The following is a 21,585-nucleotide window of genomic DNA, read 5'->3' as shown; positions in this document are numbered from 1 at the left end:
ACAAGACCTGGAGGGCTGCTACGGCAGTGCCGTCCCATTCTCAAATAAGCCTAAGCACGTGAATCACACATTTATCCTCTCAGGTCTACACATGCCTAAGAGATCAAACCTACAAAAGGGAGCCTGTGAAGTCTTACATACATTTTAAAGAAAATGTCTTTCTGTTGGCTTTCATAAGAGGAACTATGAGCCATACCTAACTTTCTTTCTTTCATCTGTTTCCAATCTTCCTATTTGCCCTTAAGCTACGTCCTTGAGGCATGAGACTTGGAAGCTTCTGTTTGCTCTGGAACCATTTACTGTGCCCTCCTCCCTCACAAGAAAAGGCATAGTGCCTGAGGGGAAGAGGTGCAACTTAGCCTACCTGCAGTGCTGCGCCTCCACCCAACAAACCTCTTAATGGAAGTCAGAGGCCCTTTTCTGAAAAGTTTGTGCTTATATGAGCCTCCAGGAGAATGAATAGACACAGATTTTAGATTCTAGCATTTACTTAATCAAGGATGAGAACATTATTTTTAAAACATAGAACATACAGTGCCTCACAAAAATATTCACAGCCCTTTATCTTTTCCGTGTTTTTTCCTGTCATAACCACAACTTTAATTTATTGTGTTGGGTTGTTATGTGATGGAAAAACACAAAGTGCTATCAAGTGCTAAGAAAATTATATGTTGTTTTCTAAATATATTACAAATAAAAATCTGAAAAAAGGTAGCTTACATACAAGTCATACGTATAAATACAATCCCATGCAACCAACAACCTCTAGACATTAGCAGATAAAGGCCACCTGTGTGTAATATGATCTCATATTACACACACACACACACACACACACATATATATATATATATATATATATATATATATATATATATATATATATATATATATATATATATATTTGCTTGATTGCTTTGGTGCATTTCTCTGACCAGAACTAAAATGACCATAACTGTTAGTTCAATCTCCACAACACTGATTCATTTGTATTAATCATAGTAGTTTTTTTATTATTATTATTCCTTCCAACACATTCTAAATCTTTTTGGACATGAATCAATTGCTTCCATACAATCCTTTGCTGTTTTAAAACATTATCAGTTGCTTATGTCATGTCAGTCAAAATGAACTATATTAATGAATGCATGATAGTTATTTCATATAAAGTGAATAGTCTTCATTTCTTTGCGTGTTATTATAAAAATATTGGAAAAGTTGTCAAAATCTGTCAATCAAATTTTATTTCCCTATATGATATTGTTTACAATTGTACATGGCTTTACCCAAAGGTTATTTCATATGTATGCTGTAAATAAGTTTTTACTTTGATTTTGTACAATGCTGTGAACAAATTAGAACTGCAAAAGAGTATATGCTGTAAAAATGTGAAAGACATTTTTGTCATCTTGGAAAAATTTATCTCACAATAACTGAATATTTCAAATGGCTCTGCTGCTAATAGTGTCTTGAGCATGTCCAGGTTATCAGTAGTGTCACAAAGTAATTACTTTTTTGCATTGGAAAACACAGCAAAGTGTCATAATGAAACATGATAAAGCCATTTGACTATCTTGTTCAGAAACAATGGCATCAGAACTTTTCATTTTAATAACACTGAAACTTACAATCATTAACATAAATAGCTGCTTTTGAAAAATTAACTATCTATTTTGAACAAGTGACATGGTTTTGCAAGTTATTAACTAGATAATAACCTGTAAAAGCAACAGCTTGAACTAGTTGTTTTGATAAATGGACTAGCCGCTGTGCAAAGTGATGCGAGAAACTCACCAATGCAACTGAGAAGAATTATAATACAATACACTTTATTTTTTAAGACAGAAATACAAGGTTTCATATTCAAGTCAGATTTTTAAAACAAAGTAGACATTTTGGATAGAGAGCAAGGTTAAAATGTTCACTAAAAATTTGGTACATACAGTATTTTAAATGCCAGAAGTTAGTGCAGCACCACATGGAGTTACCACACACTGCTGGCAAATTAGGCCCAACAGTAATTCAGTTGGGCCTAATTTGATTAAACTTATGTTATAATACACTGATCACTGGCTGAATGAAACCTATGATGTGTCTATGTTTTATAAAAAGAAAATACCTGTACAGGCTCTGCTTTGCAAGAATAATTTTCTGTAAATGATTTTGTACTTTAAAACACAGAGATACATAGACATGAACAGACAATCTCCTAAAACTGGAATAGATAAAGTCGGAATAAAGCAGTTGTATAATAAAGACATGAAAGTACAACTATGTAAATAAATGTGTCTCTTTTCTAATGTACAGAAAATAATATGCAGACATACAAATATATATACATATGTAAGTATCTTGTCTTAGTTGGAGGCAAAAGAGAAGCCTTTCTTTTTCAGCCCTCCAGCAGCAAACCTGGCATTTCCATTTCCTCGTTGCCTACGCAACTGTTGAAAGTGCTGTACATGCTTGGCTTCATTTTTGGTTTCATTTTATTTTGAAACGGGTTGACACTTGGCGTGACAGAGGACGAGGGAATAAGTTAGGAAAATTGGTTCTTTGAAAACGAGTTTTCATTTGATCAGAGTGTGATGTTGAAAGAATGTGAAAGAGCTGCACTGAAGAAAGAGGGCGACAAAAAGGTTTCGGTTTATCAGTGGCAGCCTTCCACTTACTAGCTTTTAAACAAAAACGTAGACTGTGATGGAAGAAAAAAAGTAAGCAGCTGTGTTCTAATCTGCCTTCTTTATTACTTTCTGGTTTGCTATTTTCAGAACTGGTCAGGACTATCACCAATGGCTTTCAAACCCATGAACATGGGTCAACACCAGCTAATAAATGTGCAAATAGCTGGATGATGATAAAAAAAAAAAAAAAAAAGGTTAGATTAATGTCTTCTGTCAACGACTTGTCAATAACCTGCATTTCATGTTTAACAATCCAAAATTTATTTCCCGCCAATGACCTCATGCCCCACATTTAACATAAATGAAGAGAGTGGCATTATAAACTATTTTGTAACATACCAAAAATACATTTTATGTTTTAAAACACTTAACTTAGTCTTAGCTGAGCAATTTTATTGTCTACAAATTGTCGTCTTCACACTGCCTGTGACATTTCTTTTTTTATGTATACTAGTCTAAAATGAACTTACAGCTGATATTTAATATTGCCGTATAAATAAAGAACTGCCATTAAATGACACCTTGTGTGCCTGGAAGAGATGCCAAAGGCTTTGAGAAAACAGTAGTATTTCACACCCTGGGAATAGGAACAGGTTTGCTGCCCACACATGAAAGCTCAGCAAGCAAAACGGATACATCTGACTTCCACATAAAACCCAGTGATCTGACACCCTCCAGCAAAGGAGTGGGCTTGTCTGTGCATTTAAAATGTATCTATAGAGCAATTGGTTTTATTTCTCTGATTTATTGCTTTGTTCTGTAAATGGTTACACTCTTTTATGTTGACTTTCTTTCAATTGCTTGTGGCACTATTGCTGCCATACCCTTAACTTGGGTTCAATTAGCACTTTACACTCAGCTAATATCTATTGGTACCCCTGGTAAAGATGCCTTTAAAGCTTTAAAATCAATAAATCTTTTACCTCAGTAGCTGTATCTCACAGTATGAGTTTTTTTTTTTTTAAGAATTTGGGTACATTTATTCACTTGAAGAACAACAAAAATCCACATTAAGAAAAAGAATAACTTGGAGAAAATCACCAGAACCACACATTTCCTTGTCACACTCCTTTGGACATTAGTTATTTGTGTCTTATTTTGTGCTTTTGTTTTGTACCCAAAGCATTTTATGAATTTTAATTTGGATTTGTAGCTAGTTGCAATTTACCCCGTAAACCTCAATTCCTGTTTTAGTTTGGAGATCTATCTTCATTTTACATTCATTTTATTTACTTCCTGCTTTCTTCAAATTCCTGTTTTTGAGTTTCTTTTTCACCATATTGTGTTCAGTCATATTCTGCTTGATTATTGTTTCATTTTCTGCTTTCTAATAATTAGCTTGATTAACTGGGATTGTGGTGTGGGGGCTGTTCTACAGGAGTCTGTAGTCAATTTCCTAGTTCTAGTAAAGGGAATTCTTAATGCTGGGTAATACAACACACCTTTTGGGCAACTTCATTCTCCTGACTCTGAAGGAACAGTTTGAAGATGGCCCCTTAAGCTTCAATGTGGCTGTGCAAGAGTTAGATATGTGTGTATTTTTGTAAGATAACAGTACGTTTTCTGATTATAACTATAGGCAGTCACGTTCTGTGGTTCTGGAGAGTGTTGTGGTTACTCATCATAACAAATGGCCAAAACTAAAAAAAAAAGAATCAGCAAAAATCCATCCAGCAGCACAACATCCAAAACTTTTTTTGGCAAAATCAAAGGAATTAAAAGTTTTAACAAAAAAAAAAAAAAACATCACAATTTAAATAACAAAGGAAGGCCTGCCAAAGACAGGTTGCTAGTTTGATCCCTGCTCTACTTGCCATTGTCGTGTTCTTGGGCAAGACACTTCACCTCCCCTGTCTGTTGGTGGGCGTCAGAGGGACCCATGGCATCAAACCCATCTGATCTCATTCAAGATCAGATGTGTTCTCCCATCTGACCTTGAATGAGCTAAAGACAATGGACAGGTCTAAATTAAGATTAGAATTGCACTTTAACAAAGTCACGCTTACACTGTGTTAAATTCATTTGCACTGCAGTTTTAGAATCCAGGGTTAAATTTGCTAACATTTGTTTTCATTCATCAATGTTTACAAAAGAAGCATAAGCAAACCCACCTTATAGAACTCTAAATGCACGCTCATCCTTAAACGACAATGCACAGTTGGAGATGATTGCAATAGCATAGGACTCTTGCTCAGTGTTTACGTTAAGCTTCTATTAAACCAAACCACAGAAAAATGTGCAGAAAAGAATGTTGCAATATTATACTATATGTGTTTATGAACACAATGTCAGTCAATTTCTTTGTTGGAGTTCATTTAAAACATACAAATACCTTACTATTGAGACTAATGTTGCTACATCTGTCATAACTCTGCTAACAAGATTTGTTCCTACTGTGAAATGACATGACTTAGAATGGCATTGATTAAAAAGAATGTCTTAAACCAAAATGAGTAATAATGTGTTACCGATGGACTGTGAATAAAAATACCTACATGCAGTATACACATACACACACAGTCAAAGTTTTAGTGCTTAGTTTTGATTCAGCTCTTCATTAGCCACAGGGCCCAACTCCGGTTAGCTCCAGTATTAGGCTCAATTAGAACAAGATCCAATTAGAGGGCTCCTTTCCCCTGGGGCAAGGAGAGGCAGGAAATGGAGACTGAGAAATGTATAAGTCGACAACATGCGGACACAGCCAACATAAACAAACTTACTTTGTTGATCTCTGGTGTTGCTACGCAGAAGTCCTATGGGAGTTAAAGCCCTGCTAGTCTAAGCTATGAGATAAAACAAAATAAAAAAAAAGCCCCGGAGCGAAACATGAACTCTGTGAACACAAGGGCTCCGACACCATGAAGGGAACGTCTGGGCCCAGAAAATGAAAAGCCCACAGGCGTTTTCCATTTACAGCTAAAAATCCTGCACTAGCTTCTAGCCAAGGTTTGTATCGGGCTCTCAAAATGAACACTAACGCTATAGGAGGAACAAATGAGTACTTTTTCTATTGTCGCTCTATTAAATTTGCCAGTTAATCGACATATACCTTACTACTGATGGAAATCAATAATCTTGAGTAAGATAAAAGGGGAGAGAGAAATAGAGTACAAAAGCAATAACTGGTGAAACAAAGGGAAGAAGGAAAAAAGAGAAGATAAAGATCCAACTTTGTGATTCTCAACTGCGTATTTCTGTCCTCCTATCCGTATGGTTTGAGGTAGTGATGGCGGCAATGTTTAGCAAGCTGTTTGGGCTTGCCCTTGCCTCCGGCTTCTTGTGTCCCTCCCCCGGGCGCCATGTGAGGGAAATGGTGTGTGGTGCGAGGGTAAACCTTGACCTGCCTGTCATGAGGCTGTGCATGGAATGAAATGAGCACAAACAAAGCAAGGGAGAGTAGAGAGAGAGGAGGGGTGTCAGACAACAGCGGAGGAGGTATATTGCTTCACTTGCATCACAGCTGCACTCTTTTTAAGCGTGTGCATGTTCGTGTTTGAGATCCGACTCTGTCTCACAGGGCACAAAACCCACATCCATGTCAGGATGCACACATCTTCGTGATTGGGAGCGCTCAGGTGTTGTGGGCGGCATCCTCGCGCAAGGCGAAGATGGAATGTGAAATGTTGCATTTGCCTTCATGTTCTGCCAAGTTATGTTTTAGGGGCTGATGGAAATCCCATTATGTCACATGCCTAACTTGGCCCCGCAAACTCTGAAACTCATTTGTGAAATTGGGTTCAGATCTTAATGAGTTGCAAAGTGGTTTTGGTCTTATATGTCTGCAGTGCATATATTTGTAGTGGCACAGAAAGTATAGCGGTGCATCGGCTCTGAACTCAGGTTTGCTGACAAGAAACTTGCAACTTGAAAAAGTGAATTAGCGGTGTTTTCTCTTCTACGTACATGAGGGGTTGCAGTTTGAAATTTTCTCATATTTTTTACTCAATATCAATGACTGTCACATTTTTTATAAGTAGTTTAAAAAAACAGTGCCACAAGACATGGATTTTTCTGTTTGTTGTTATGTGAAAATAAATAACTGTTTTAAGCAAGTAAATTAAATCAATAAATATGCATCCCATATTTACTCTAGAAGTTGAAATTAACATGTTTCAAGTTGAAGGGATAGACTGATATTCTGATATTCTCAAGAATATAGATAGGTTACATTCATTCATGGTCAGTGAGAAACTGGCTGGGAGTTCACTGACCCATTCAGAGACTCACTCAGAGGTAGTTGGGCCATTTGAGGACCGGGTGGGGGCCTGGGGCGCTCATGCTGCCCCACACAAGTTGCCGTCCTGGGTGCCCATGATCTTTTCATAGTTATTCTGGTGATTGAGCTCAAAACAGATGTGCTCACTAAAAGTCCACTGTAGCTGGTTTCCAGGCACATGGGTTGGGGTTGATGTCATTTCCAGATCCAAGTTCAAACTTTAGTGGAAAAAGTAAAACGGCATACATAGCCACCAGCTCTTGTTCATTATCTTTGCTTTCATGCCCTTCACTTTATACAGAAAATTCTTAAAACTTTCTGTACTTCACAATTGTTATTTCATAAGTGATCATTCATCTTGCAAATAATTGTGTCAGAGTACCACTGGTGGCAGCCAGAGTACCACCAGTAGGACTGGTTCTCACAGTCCCAGAATCATGGCTCTAAACTAGTAAGTTGACTTAAATGTGCATCATATCAGCCTACCTACCTGTAAAAAGCCCAGTGAAATCCATTACATACTTTGAGAACAACTCATGAATGGAATAATTAGCACAGCATGCTTTTCCGCCTGGCTGGAAGTCTCTCTCGATAATGAACAAAGGAAAGGAAATTAGCTTTTGTCTCATAAAGTCACAACTTCAAAGATCCCTGCCATTGCATTAATACAGCTATAGCCTGCAGCAGCATGAAAGAGAATAAAATAAGCACCCTTACTCAGACCCCATTCTCCATCAAGGTCGTTCTCAGGACAAATACCAGGTGTTAGGTCCTTATAGACCACACACGCTGATCTGACTGAATAGGAATAAGTAGATATAGAGGAGTTTACCAAGTCTTCTGGTGTGCAACTATTTCAGTATATCATCCTTCTATGCAGCTGATGTACAGTTAATCACACTAGGTCGAGGCTTTGGCCCAGGGCTTTCCCAGCTGTGCCCTCCGCGACCTGTGAAGGCTGTGCTGCCTAAGTGCTTTTCTAGTCAGCTACCCCGAGGAGTGTGAGTGATGCACTGATCTGGTGCTGGGTCATCTGGCTGGACTAGCATTACTACATTAAAGCACATCAACAAAGGTCTCAACAGTACAGTATCTGCAGAAAACCTGAAATGCTCTATGGAGTTTAGGAAACATTTAAATTGTTTCAGCAAGCAAATGTCTTACATAGAGCATCTGGCTAAATGTTTAGGTTTGACGGTAGTAAGCTGTGTGACATGTCAAACTCTGAATCGAAATAGAAAAAACAACTTTCAATGTGTGCTAGCTCTAACAAAATGACAAAAAACTAAAGGAAACAGTACTGATGACCAGGGAAGGGCAAGTGTTGTCCAAGGCGCTCTAGCCTCTCCTATCTACTCCTTTATCTGCCAGGATCAGTTGTTAGTGCTGGCAGTTTTCCTTTCCTGTCCTCTGGAGAGAGGTGGCTCTCAGCTGGAGAGAGCTGCCAGAGGCTATGCACTGTTTCCATTGTGTGGTGAGACACACAGAGGCATTGAGATACTCAGTGCAGGTGTGGAAAGAAGGTAAGGCAGCGAACACACCTTAGGGGGTGGATTCTTTTTTTTCCAGGGAAAAACTTGTTTTTGAGGGACCGTTTTAGTGCTGACACATTTGTTGTTGGGAGGACTTATTTACTTGAGGTACGCTGTACCGGAGGGTACGAAAAGGCACTCAGATGGAATGGTTTCTTTGTTATTTGTTACAGATGCAGGCTGCCAGAATTAACAGAAGTTTCACTGTTGATTCATTATAATAAGACCACGAGACTAATAATAGTTAATAAGGCATTAACAAATATTAAACAGTTTAGGCACTGCCAAACATTTGAACAAAAGCTTAACTTTGGCCACATTGTATTAAGTAGCCACAGTTTAAGTAAAGATCAGCTGGTTAAGGAATAATCAGAAACCAAATAGAAAATTATCATCTCCTGTAAAGTAAGTCTGATAATTTCTGATTTAATTTACTAAAGCAGAAGATAAAAATTAAATATTTTATTTCCAAGGTTTTAGAAATTTAAATAAAAGATCAGGCACTGCAATGCCCCATGTTGATGAAGAGATTGCTTGGTTGACACAATCTATAAATTAAAAATAGAGTTGCACAAAAATCTGTGAGGGACGACGGCGTCCCAGAGCAAAAATTCCATGAAAGAGGTGTACGGAGCCTCGTGTCAGTAGAAAAAAGGTGAGTGACTGAGGGTCATTGCACGTAACAGAAACCCTGTAAATTCTAGACACTAACAGGTACCATAGAACTGCACAAAAATCTGTGAGGGACGACAGAGTCCCTGCTCGAAATTCCGTGAAAGAGGTGTATGGAGCCTCATGCCGGAAGCCCGTTGAAAGGCTGTTTACATCGTTTTAAACTGCGTGATTGTGAGCGTGAGTGGGAATAAAAATACCAATAGGTATTTCGTTCCATATAACACAGTAGGAGTGTAACCGGTAAACCTTTTATGGATGCAAAAGCAAGAACCCCCCACTTGATGGCTTTGTGTTTCTGTGTTTGATATGATGTAAAGCACTTTGAAATGCCTTGCTGCTGAAATGTGCTATACAAATAAAATAAAATTTGATTTGATTTGATTGAATAGATTAAATTGATGAGTGTTACGATAATTTACACCAAAAAAGGCAGTAAACATGAAATACTTGATATTAAAAAAACTGCTTTGGTATTCTTGAATATCCATAATGAAAACCTCTGTTTTCTCTTTCTTAGTTACACTTAGCACAGTGATTTCATGTTTAGCTTTGGCTCTTTCCCCAGTGGAGTCAATGTCTGAGTTTTTGCTACGATTCACTGTGAACTTTGTCAGTTTTCTTTCTAGACAAAGTACTACTGTGTTAAGCTGTTTAAATTTGTTGCACAAAATGTCTGACTGATCTGTTGCTGCCGTTTAATGGATTCCTTAGCTTTGGTAGCACTCTTAGTTCAGAGACTGTATGTTTAGCTGTGCCTCTTTTTATGATGGAGTAGTCAACTTTATGTATTATCTTTGAGTTGTTTTATTTTTTTGATTATCAATTAAAATGACGTATGTCTCTTTTCTGGAAGGAGCCACAAACCAAAGGTAATGGCTTCTAATACCATTAAGTCTATGTACTTGAGAATAGCACATAGACTTAATGGCTTGTGGAAGCATCACTGATACAAAGTCAAGGATTCAATGCAATAAGCTAAGCTTCCTCAGACACAGCATTAACTAACATCATAAAATCATTGATCTAAAGTATCATTTGTGATGCGCCAGAGCTGTTTGTCATAAATATGAGCAAGGCCACAGGTTTCCAAATTGTGACCCAGTGGCCATTTGCAGCAGTTGGAATGAATTTGTGGGGTCCTCAACCAGAAAAGAATAATGAGATGAATCCTATTTGCCACTAAGGGAGTTGATGCAGATACACATTCAAAAAAATGTTAGGGTGCAACTTTGCAGGCTTTTCGAAAAAGATGCAGAACAATTAAGACATTCTTGAAATGGGAAATGTATCTGTAATATATCTACTATTTTGGCTTTCATTTGAATATGGTAATAAACCTATGAAACTAAAGTACATTTTATCAGCTGGAACAGAGCTGCTTGGAATCACAAAGCCAAATTACTTATTGAATATTTCTTTGTCCAGTAAAAACAGTTTTATTTGTAATCTTGTATTATCTGTACACTAATCTGAACTCATAAATAAATGGTTAATTATCATTCTCAACAAATTATCATAGCATGTTTACTTCTCAAACTACTCAGTGTGTTCAGTGGTTTGGGAGAATAGTAGTGTGTGCTTTGATGAGGCATTAAACTAGTTCCAGTACGAGGTCGTATTTCTTGATACGCTCACAGGGTGATTCCTCACATAAACACAGGACACAACAACCCAAAGCCGATAACCTCCTCTCACACTGGGAGGTTTTATGTGAAAGTGTGCCTTTTGCTAACTGTTAGTTTAAAAACTGACAGGCTACAAGACTCCCTTTGACAGGGTCTATTCATCTCTAGGTGTCAGCTGGAGAGAGGAGAAGGGGAACGAGGGAGGGATTAAAGAAACAGGGCGGAGAGAGGAGGTGTGTGAAGCGAGATGGAAGACCAACAGAGAATAAATGGGAGACTGGTGTGCGTTAACAGTAGGTGAGGTTTACCTTTAGCTTTGAATCATTTCTCTGATCATCCCTGTAGCAAATTTAAGAAAATTCATGTAGCTAGTGCTGATGTTTTCATCACTTTGGTTTTAATTATATGTCTCGCTCAGCATAGTCTTCCTTCTACCCGGCTAATTTAGATTGAGATCCTTCCAGGCTTTCCCCTATCTTTCATTTCCCTCCCCTCCTTCTCTCCTCTCTGCATCACATCAGCCTCTTTGTAGAAAAAAAAAAGAGGAAGGAGGAAAAAAAAACCTTCATGTCTGTGACTTTCTTGCCCTCCAGCGTATGAAGCCCTCTTTTATTTTGATCATCGCAGCACAATGGATTCATGCCATTCTGGCAACTTTATTCAGTATCAGCCCAAATTTACATACTGCTTAACAAGTTTGTGCATGACTGTTGATGCCTCTGATCAAAGTGCTTTTGGAAATCTTTCTCATCTGATTTTTCTTCCCCCCTTACCGTCCTTCATTTCGAATGCATGCTGCAGACAGGCATCTTTAACTCAGGGGCAAAGAAAGGTAACCTTACTGCTGCACAAGCCCAAATGTCATCCAACAAGAAGGGCTCATGTCCCGGGGATAAGGATAATGTAATCTAAGCAGTATACAGTGTATGAATGTGTGTCTTTGAGTCTGTGTGTCTCTGCACTTGCCTCAGTGTTTGTTGCAGGCTTGAGTTTGGGGGCGTAGAGAGACAGGGGATGACAAAAGTCAAAGCAGTCATGTGTCATTTTTGGTGCTGAAGGGCTGGGACCTGCCTGCGGGGCTGTCCTCTCTGTCAGACGCACTCAGATATCTGTGCTGTCTCTTTCTTTTGCTCTCTCCATCCTTCTCTCTGTCTTTATCTGATGCTTGCCTATATTCGCAGCTGTACGTCTATGCCCTAATGTGCAGCTTAATGTTTTAGGAGCAATAAAAGCTGAGATGAAGCTCCGTTTTACAGTAATATCTCAGAAAACAGCAGATGTTCAACCATAAAAACTCACTTTCCACATGCAAAATGAAATGATTGTTTAAGGTTTTTTTTTCTCTTTAGAAAAGAGGCGATGTGATTTGTTCAGTAATCCAAAGTGTAAAAATCCAGCATTAAATCAGGTTATAAAAGGGCCACACTTCAAACCAATGGTTCATGAAATTCCCATAAGTATAGTAAATGGGAAATCACATGAAAAAGGCATCCGGTTTACTATGGATACTTGCATACATACATGGCCACCAGAATAAACAACAGTACTGCACACATTAAATAACCGAAAGAGAAAAATGGACACAAAAAAACAATGAAAAGAGGGTGTGGGTGGAAAGAGTGGAATCGTGGGAATGCAAGATTGCACCTCCCTCAGGCACTCAAATTATCCTATGGGCCGATGGTTCCTCCTTATGCGTCGGCTGACATTTTCCTGTAACCCCATCCCGAGTAATGCTATGTGATGTGTGTGACTGGCTTCTGCCACGGCCCTGAGAGGCCACAAACCCCTGAGGCCATTTGCTCGTAGCCTGCAGCACCCTGAAAATTGTTTATTTTATCTCTGTCTACCCCCCTTTTTTTCCTTCTTTTGCCTCTCCGTCTCATTTAGTTGTCTCTCCTGTTCTCCCTGTCTAGGCCAGTGGTGTCTACTTTCAATTAGAGGAGGATGCACTCTGAGTATTCTTCTGGGAGACAAAACCCACTGACAGGTGACTCTTAAGGGGAAACTCTAAACCAACCCTTTAGTCTCTTCATGCAAACTGTTAATATTCCGCCACCTTTCAGGGGACACGAAGGTAATGACAACAGAAGATGCTGCCGGTGTCTGTTACTCAGCTGTATATGTTTCTCAGTGAGATAAGACTGGAGGCAGAGTTCAAGAGGAAAACAGTAGAAAATCAATGTGTGCTGCAAAACTGTGAGCTAGGGGAAGAAAAAGAGAGATTTAAGGACATAGAAGATAAGATGTGCGATACGAGATAATAGACTGATATTCAAACTATACCCCTGGAGCTAGAAGTTAAAAGAGAACATTAAAAGAAAACATATTTGGATCACTTATAGATGTGTAAAGCCCATATGAGCCAATATGTACAAACTTTGCTTCATATTGATGCAAAGCCTGCCACCCTAAGGGCATGAGAGGAGGCAGCCCAATTTGCTATACAAATATAGTGTATGTGTGTAACTGTCGACATGTGACGCGTAGAAAAGGGACAGTGTTGAGAGCGTAGCCTTTTATGACCCAACACACTCTGACAGCTCGGCCATGGCTCGAGGACACGAGCAATGTTGCTTTTTCATCTGACAATTTTGAGCAAAACAACTCCCACTCCATAGATTCAATTGTTTCGGACTGCCAGTGTGGCTGTGAGCTGAGGAACAGAGACAAAAACATGTCAGCGGCCAGTGGATTCTGCTCGCTGTTAGCTACAGGAGTCACACTGTCAATCTGCAGGACGGGAAGTGAGAGAAAATGTAAGCGATACGATAGTCGCTGCTTTTATGCAACACTGCCCTCTTCTGGTCCACGAAGTGAGGAGCAGAAGAGGTCAATCCTGAAGTTTCCGGAAATAAAATGTGATAGAATCGAGGGAGCAAGAGTATTGTTTTTGTTACTTGAAGATTTGTCATGTCACAGTCAACCTAAAAATTATTTTTGTTCAAAGTTTTCTGTGATATACTAACATATTAATTCATAATTGTTAAATGAAAACGATGCATGGTTTTTAATTTTATTTAAAAATAAAAATCTCAAAATCCTGGCATGCATTTCTATTCAGATCACTTTACATCTGACACTTATAAATACATTGAAGAGAAACTAGCTATCTTCAGAGGTCACTTTAATAGCACGTAGATTCGATTTTTCTATAAATACTTCTGAGGATTGTTAGAAATCATTTGTGAACAAATCGCATATGAATGACTAAGGAACACAACACACAGTTCAGAACTAAAGTTGTGAAGTTTAAAGTAGGGTTAAGTTATCCCAACTTTTTATATCTCACAGACTGTTCAAACTATCATGTAAACATATATATACATGTACAGCTCTGGAATAAAAATTTAGACCACTGCACTGAACCTCAATCAAAACCTCATGGTTATTCCACCAAATATTGATTTCTGAACTCTTCCTGAATGAAAACATTAGTATTGTTGTTTTAACTTGTTTTCTTTGAATTATTTGAGATCTGAAAGCACTGAATTTCTTTAATTAATTTGACCATTTCTGATTTTCTGCAAATAAATACAAAATTGTAGGCCGGAATTTCGGAGACATGTTGTCAATAGTTGATAGAATTAAAAAAAAACAATGTTGATTTTACTCAAACATACACCTATAAAAAAGTAAAATCAGAGAAACTGTTCATTTTAAGTGGTCTCTTAATTTTTCCCAGAGCTACTGTATATATATATATATTTTTACTGCAAACCTACTAAGACATGGCAGTACCACCAAAACCAATTGTGCAAGAAAAGCAATAGTAAGAGATGCAGCCAAAACATCCATGGCAACTTTGGAGGAGTTGCATAGATACGCAGCTCACCCAAGAAAATCTGTTGCTAGGACAACAATTAGCACTACACAACACAAATATGGGCTTCATGCAAGAGTGGCAAGGAAAAACCCAATCACTGTTAGCATGACATCATGCTGGGGACACAGCGAATATGTGGAAAAAGGCATTTTTGTGCTGTAGTGTCAGACCGCCTTCCAATAGGTCAATGGCCTTAAACTTACATGTTATGGAGTCAAAGTCCAAGTCATTTTCCAATATAAAATCTGTGGCAAGAGTTTAAAATATATTTTCATAAATGCAATAGCTTGACTGAGCTTGAGAGGCTGCACAGAAGAATGGGCAAATATTTCAGTTTTTATGTGATGAAGACATATCCTAAAAATGTACAGTCGTGGTTGCAGCAAAAGACGATTCTACAAAGCATTGACCTGAGGACCAAATACAAATCCACACCAGTTTATATTTATGCTCTATTTGAAATCATTTGTTGCATAAAATCCAACTAAAATCTAGACATTTTCCAGTGTTTCTCCTGTGAGCATACGACTGGCCTACACGATGCGTACATGTGTGCAGAAATAGTGCACTGTTGGCGGCTTGAAGGACTGCATAGTCTTGCTTGAAGAGTGCATGTCCTCAAGCCTGGTTCCTCTCTCAATGACCTCTGGTGAAGCCATTATTTTCTGCATTAATGATGAGCAGCAGCCAGCGATGAGAGAGATGGACTTTGTCCTGAGGCACAGCAGCACTGATTGCAGGCAACAACAATGCCAGGAAAAAAAAGGAAAGAAATAAAAAGAAAACCCTTTTCTATAAGCAGTTCAAAGGACAAAATCTTAGCAGTAGCGGGAGTAATCTGCCCCTGGTTTATTGAAAGCACAGATCAGATGATTTCTGTAGCTAGAGGATTACCCAGGATAAAGCTAATCCCACGTTACCTGCAGCTTTCTTGGTCATCCATTCATTCCCTTCAAACTAGTGGTGGAGCATTAAAACAAAATCTTAACAAAATAGTGATAGACAATTAGTGTGTGAGTGCATGTCATAAATTAGCACAACACTAATCGTCCCAGGAGTTAATTACAGCATGGTTGGGAACAAATCAGAAGCCAAACTGATCCATATAATTAGCCCAAAACCAAACCCCCAACAACAACTCCCAAACAAGGCAAGTGCAGACATAGTTAAGGCAGCCACTCAGGAAATCTTGGCTTGGGGAAGATGACTCTAAATGAAGGACTATAGCATTCACCATTATGTCTTTGGTAGGAGTCAGAGGGAACCCCTGGGGCTCTTCAGCACAGCACGGCACAACTTTTCAAAGGGCTCCAGATTAAAGTCACTGAAAGTTCCCACTGGGGTCTGAGGCCAGGATCCCATTAAGCAGCCCAACCACACCGCCGGCCATAATTGTGTCGTTGAGAATTCAGAGCAGTGGTTGCTTGATAAGCGAATTTAGGGTGAAATAAAAAAAGGCAGGAGGCTTAAAAAAAGAAGAAAAAAAAGGGGGACTAGAGGAGGACCATTATACCCTTCATTCGCTCAACCCTAATTTGTTTTAAACGACTGAGGGAAAGGTGAGCTCTTTATGAAGCAATCAAGCCCACACTATTTTCAGCTGTGTGACAGAATGCTGATAGGTGGAAAATACTTTATCACAACTTACTGCCGTTAGGCGTCTTTATCACAGCACTCGCCTTGCAGTAGAACATTCAATATAATGGGTGCGGGCATTCGCTTTAAGTTTTCTCTTAAAAAATTGAAGAGTTTGTGTTACAATGTCTAATCATAATGTTACTCAGTGTTACACACCAACACAACTCATTGAGTGAGTAAATAAAAGCACTGAACTTTGAAAGACATAAAAAAAAATCCACTTTTATTGATTATTTGGTTTCATTCCGGTTTTCAACATCATGTAGAATGTATTCAAATTTTGAGCAGTTTTTGAATTCTAAAAAGTCTGGCAAAAGATCTAAATTAAAACTTGACAAAAGAATATCTAACATACAGAGTAGCAGTTAGTTGTGGACAAACAGAGTTTGAATTAATGGTTGCATCCACCCTTTGTCATCTTGATAGGAACTGGTTCTCTTTACATCTGGTGCATCAACCAAAAATGTTTGAAAAAGTTTAAGCAGTATCTGAAGCTCTCAAGTTAAGATTCAGCTCAGCAAACAGATGAAACAAATGAGTACATTCTTTGAAACTAATGTATGGAACCCAAAGATGCTATTGTAATCCAAGTGCAATAAACCAAAGATTATGTCAAAAGTTTTAAGTGGATTTTTTCTGCTTTTTCTTCTCTGCCTCCTCTTCTTTTTCCTTCTCTATCTCTGCCACCAGGGTCTCAATTTCCTTGGATTCCAAGATCTATAAACGCAGAAATCAGTTTATGCAAAAATCTAAAATAATTATATGTAACATATTATTCAGATTAGTTTAAAGGCGTACCTTGAGTGGCTGATTTCGTCTAATAACAGCAAGTTCGATATTCTTTCCTCCTGACTGGACAACCTGTGATCAATTAGGGGATAATTAGAATATTAAAGGAGAATTTACACTTAAGATGGATATCACTTGATTGTAAAACTGTTCAAAAAAATACCTTTACTATCTGAACAGTTTTTAGATCAGGTCAGAACTGTTTTCAGTCGCAAGTATATTTCTATAAATCCTAAAATCCTACAGTCAACTTCATTGCAACAAGTACTTTTTCTAACTGTTTAACATGTAGGACTTATGAGAACAAAACATTTACCGAGTTGGACTATTTAACTATTTATAGTTAACACTATGCTGAAGTTGGATTAGCCCTCATGTTAAAGGGCTACCTCCGTTTCGGCATATGACCAGTTCAGATCTGCTCCATTTCAAAATGGATGGATTCATAGATAATTTACATGTAATAAATAAGACTAATCAAATATGGGGGGGGAAAGTGAATTTGACACTAAACATACAACCTTTAAAAGTAGAGTAAATTATCGGTGAAACCTTCATTTTGTTATTAAAAATTCATAAAATAGTTGTCATAAAGCTTTGCTTACCATTGAAAACCAATACAAGATCAAAATTCCAGTCTAAAACCTTAATGTTGGAAGACTGGGCTGCACAATATCAGAAAAGTATTAAATTGAAATACCATTGCTAAACATAGTTATATTGATGAAAAACTCTGTGTCTTTTAACATCTCAGATGCTACAAATATACAACAAGTGGGGGGCATTAGGACAAGTAAGAGTTAATCAGTTTTCCAAAATATACCAACATACATAAATTATTGTCTGACACCTTAAATATTATATTCTATCCAATATTATGTACAAGCAGTTCTTTGAAAGTGCAATATTGCAATTTTGAATATTGCAAAGCTCTGTTGGAAGATGCAGAGGCAAAAAAGTCAAATAGTCTTCTGTTATATTTGAATAATTTACAAGTGGATCAGTAGCTCAACTTAAGTGTTGATTTGCCATTTCAAAATATTAAAGATACTATCCAAATATTATTCAATGTAAACAGAGTTGTGCATAAATTCAGAACTGTATTTTCTAATCAGTAAAACTAGGACTAGGCCTAGAAACATGAATATGCTATATTTTCTTTTGTTCTCACTCCCAAACGGTATAATTTAAAATTACACTTCAGGTTAATTTTTCACTTTAACATTTTTGGCGTGGAAACGCTCAGTGCATAAATTAAATGATGAGAGAGCAACTTTAGTAAAACAAGCTGATGCAAAGGTATAATATGACCTTACCTCAAGCAAAGCTTTGATAGCCAACTTGATGGCCTCATTGTCCCCAGCGATGGCTTCATCTGTGTAATTCTTCTCCAAAAACTCCCTCACTGTTTTCGCGCTGCGGCCGATTGCATTTGCCTAAACATTTTTCCACAAAGTTGTACAGCAAAATCAACGGGAATTGTTTTCAGACCAACACTTTCCTTGTCAAGCAAGCAAAGAGAACACTGTGATGAAAATAAAGATTATATATATATATATATATATATATATATATATATATATATATAAAGTTTGGACACACCTTTTAATTCAATGAGTTTCCTTTATTTTCATGACTATTGACATTGTAGATTCACACTGAAGGCATCAAAACTATGAACAACACATGTGTAAATATGCACTAAACAAAAAAGTGTAAAACAACTGAAAATACCCCTTATATTCTAGTTTCTTCAAAGTAGCAACCTTTTGCTGTGATTACTGCTTTGCACACACTCTGCATTTTCTTGATGAGCTTCAAGAGGTCGTCACCTGAAATGGTTTTCACTTCATTGGTGTGCCCTGTCAGGTTAATAAGTGGGATTTCTTGCCTTATAAATAGTCATGAAAATAAAGAAAACCCATTGAATTAGAAAGGTGTGTCCAAACTTTTGGTCTGTACTGTATATATATATATATATATAAAAACACTGACCTTCCAAGCATGGTAGGTCCCCGATGGGTCTGTCTGATACAGCCTTGGAGTTCCATCGTAGTCAAAGCCAACAATTAATGCAGAGATTCCAAACGGCCTGCGTCCGTTGCTTTGAGTATAACGCTATTAAGGAAATCGGAGGAGAATACTCACAATAACTAAGTCGTTGTCATTGTTCCATTGTTACTTTCCACAATCTGTGAATTACCTGTTTCAGAGTAGCGATGTATCTTGTGATGTATTCCACTGTGACAGGATCCTCAACTGTTAGCCTGTGACTCTGGCATTCAACCCGAGCTCTGTTTATCACAATACGGGCATCTGCCGTCAGACCTTAAAAACAAAGCAAGGAATTAAACCACTAAAGCAAGGAGACAGTGAAAGAAATTATAAGAAACATTTATATGTTGCCCTAATTTTAATCCATTTATCTATATTTCATGCCAAGCATCCATTATCTATGTCAGAAAGGAAAAATAAAAACTGATTTCTGAGTTACCAGCAAATGCCATGCAGACATGTTCATCCAGTGCACAGATCTTGCGGACGGTTCTTTCTTCCTGCAACTTTGCAACGGATTTCTTCTCCACACCAAGAACGACAATATCTTTACCTCTGATTCCAACCTGAGGACAAGAAACAGCATATGATTATTACTAAATATTTTAGAAACACCAAATATTTTATATTTGGGGGTTCACATGTGATGCACTTATTGTTGCAGAGTAAATCCACAACACATGTATTCAACCAACTTAGAAGACTAAGGATGTGTTTCAGTAAGGAAGTCCCAACAAAATTTGAATTAATAACCTATAAAAACAGCCAAATTAAAACAGATAGTAGAGAGAGCTTTTTGCATAGATAGAAAATACTTTGTTTCTTATTTTAAAAAAATAATAAATATAAAATCAGGAGGAGCATAGCACAATGCAACAACACTAGGCAACTTTTCATCAGAATAGATTGGAGGTGCACTGAAGACACTTTTAAAGAGAAGTTTTTCTTTATTACTTCCAAATTTGAGAGATTTAGTTTTTTAACAGGACTTGGGGTCTGATTACAGACAAACAATCACTTGCCAGTATGTTGTTTTTGCAAAAGTTTCTAAACAAACAAATATTTTCATGTGACTACCTTTTCTGAAGCAGTAAATGTGTTACATTGTTTCATCAGCTGTAATATTTTTACTATCTGTAATTACAGCTGCTCAGTTTGCTTAGTGTAAATAAAAACTAATAAGTGGACACTGCTTTCTTACACATTCATAGAGTCTTTAAATCATACTTAAGAGAAGGATTTTACAGAAGAACAAAAACTTAATGTGTTAAAATGTTTTAGGTTAGATCATTTAGAAAATAAAAACTTTTATTTATAAATACCTTAAACCTCATCTCCGAATGATTTTGTAGCATCACTTTGCCCAAATTCTGACTAATAATAACTTGATGATCAACATTTAGATTTTTATTCCTTTTGGAATTTTGCAACAAATGATTTAAACCAAATTCTTTGCACCAAAAAGGATTCCTTATAAATGCCTGTTCCTGCATAGGGTAAGTTTAGCAATTAGAAGATATACCTATTCTGAAAAAACAATTCTCAATACCATCTTACTACACGTAAAAACAAACGTGACCATTATTAGGCTTAATTTTAATTATTTTTCAATCACCCTTTCTCTCCCGTGTCTCATTATTTAAAATCACATCAAAATCGAAAGTACTGTGAGAGTGACACAGCGACAAAATGCTAACAGTGGTTATTTTCAACTCCACGAGTATCGTCTCCACTATATACCAGTGCGTTTAAAATAACTCCTGTTCAACAACAACATTTAGACCAATAAAATTCAAAATGTAATTGACAATGTTAACAAATTACATTACTGAGGAAGAAATGAGTGATTGCTAGCAGCTAGTTTGTTGGCTAATAGAGGCTGACCACGTTAGCTTTAGCATCAATTCAATTTAAAACACTTACTGCGGTGGAACCTTTCTTTACAGCTTCTTGTGCATACTCTACTTGAAAGAGATGACCGTCGGGGGAAAAGACAGTAATTGCTCTGTCATATCTTGCCGCCATCGCACTGCAATACAAGTTGGAAGAGACGAAAAGGAGAAAAGCTCAATCTAATGATTCAGCTAGTTAGCGACGAGCGGCTCAATTTGAGAATTGAAACTGCGCATGCGCGTTACCTACGAACTGCGGATGCTAAAAATGGCAAAGGCCGCGTGAGTGTCAATTGTACGTCAGTGACGCCGCCATTTTATAAGTGGCATCTTTTAGTTAAACATATATATATATACATATAAACATATATCCAAGTTTAGATCAAGCAGTCTGTCTAACGCTCGAGCATTTCATATGTTTTTTTTTTATTGCAACTAAATACGTGTCTACATTTCTTTATGTTGTTTTACATCTGGCGTGTAGCAAGTTGACACAAGACTGTCAACAGTTAGTAATTCATAATGAAGATATAAGCGACTTTCTACATTTTTCGAACAAAGTACGTGTATTTTGAGCATACTGTGTTTCGCATGTAATAACTGTTGTTCATTGTGTCTCAAAAATCACCATCGAATGCAACTACGTATTTCTGACT

The 21,585-nt window shown here is 37.4% G+C and overlaps 1 protein-coding gene across 1 annotated transcript; it reads right to left on the bottom strand.

Annotated features, from left to right (window-relative positions):
- Positions 1–16,395: 16,395 nt before the first annotated feature.
- On the bottom strand, positions 16,396–21,162 carry psma8 (proteasome subunit alpha 8). The gene is made up of 7 exons (XM_005796024.2): positions 20,961–21,162; positions 19,477–19,603; positions 19,186–19,310; positions 18,978–19,100; positions 18,299–18,418; positions 16,992–17,054; positions 16,396–16,910 (listed from the first exon to the last, which is right to left on the bottom strand). Exons 1-7 carry the CDS (start codon positions 21,060–21,062, stop codon positions 16,815–16,817), a joined length of 756 nt encoding a protein of 251 aa, XP_005796081.1. The 5' UTR covers positions 21,063–21,162; the 3' UTR covers positions 16,396–16,814.
- Positions 21,163–21,585: the final 423 nt, after the last annotated feature.

The sequence above is a fragment of the Xiphophorus maculatus genome, chromosome 6 (genome assembly GCF_002775205.1).
Source record: "Xiphophorus maculatus strain JP 163 A chromosome 6, X_maculatus-5.0-male, whole genome shotgun sequence".
Classification (NCBI taxonomy): domain Eukaryota; kingdom Metazoa; phylum Chordata; class Actinopteri; order Cyprinodontiformes; family Poeciliidae; genus Xiphophorus; species Xiphophorus maculatus.
The sequence above is the reverse complement of the archived record's forward strand: the minus strand, read 5'-3'. Positions and strand labels throughout refer to the sequence as shown.

Bases quoted from the DNA above. Each gene is read 5' to 3' on its own strand.
- psma8 (XM_005796024.2), bottom strand. From the start codon at position 21,062: ATGGCGGCAAGATATGACAGAGCAATTACTGTCTTTTCCCCCGACGGT. The intron at 19,101-19,185 runs GTAATTCACAGA...TTTCCTTAATAG, and splicing joins ACATCGCTACTCTGAAACAG to CGTTATACTCAAAGCAACGG. The intron at 18,419-18,977 runs GTCAGTGTTTTT...AAAAATGTTTAG, and splicing joins GGACCTACCATGCTTGGAAG to GCAAATGCAATCGGCCGCAG.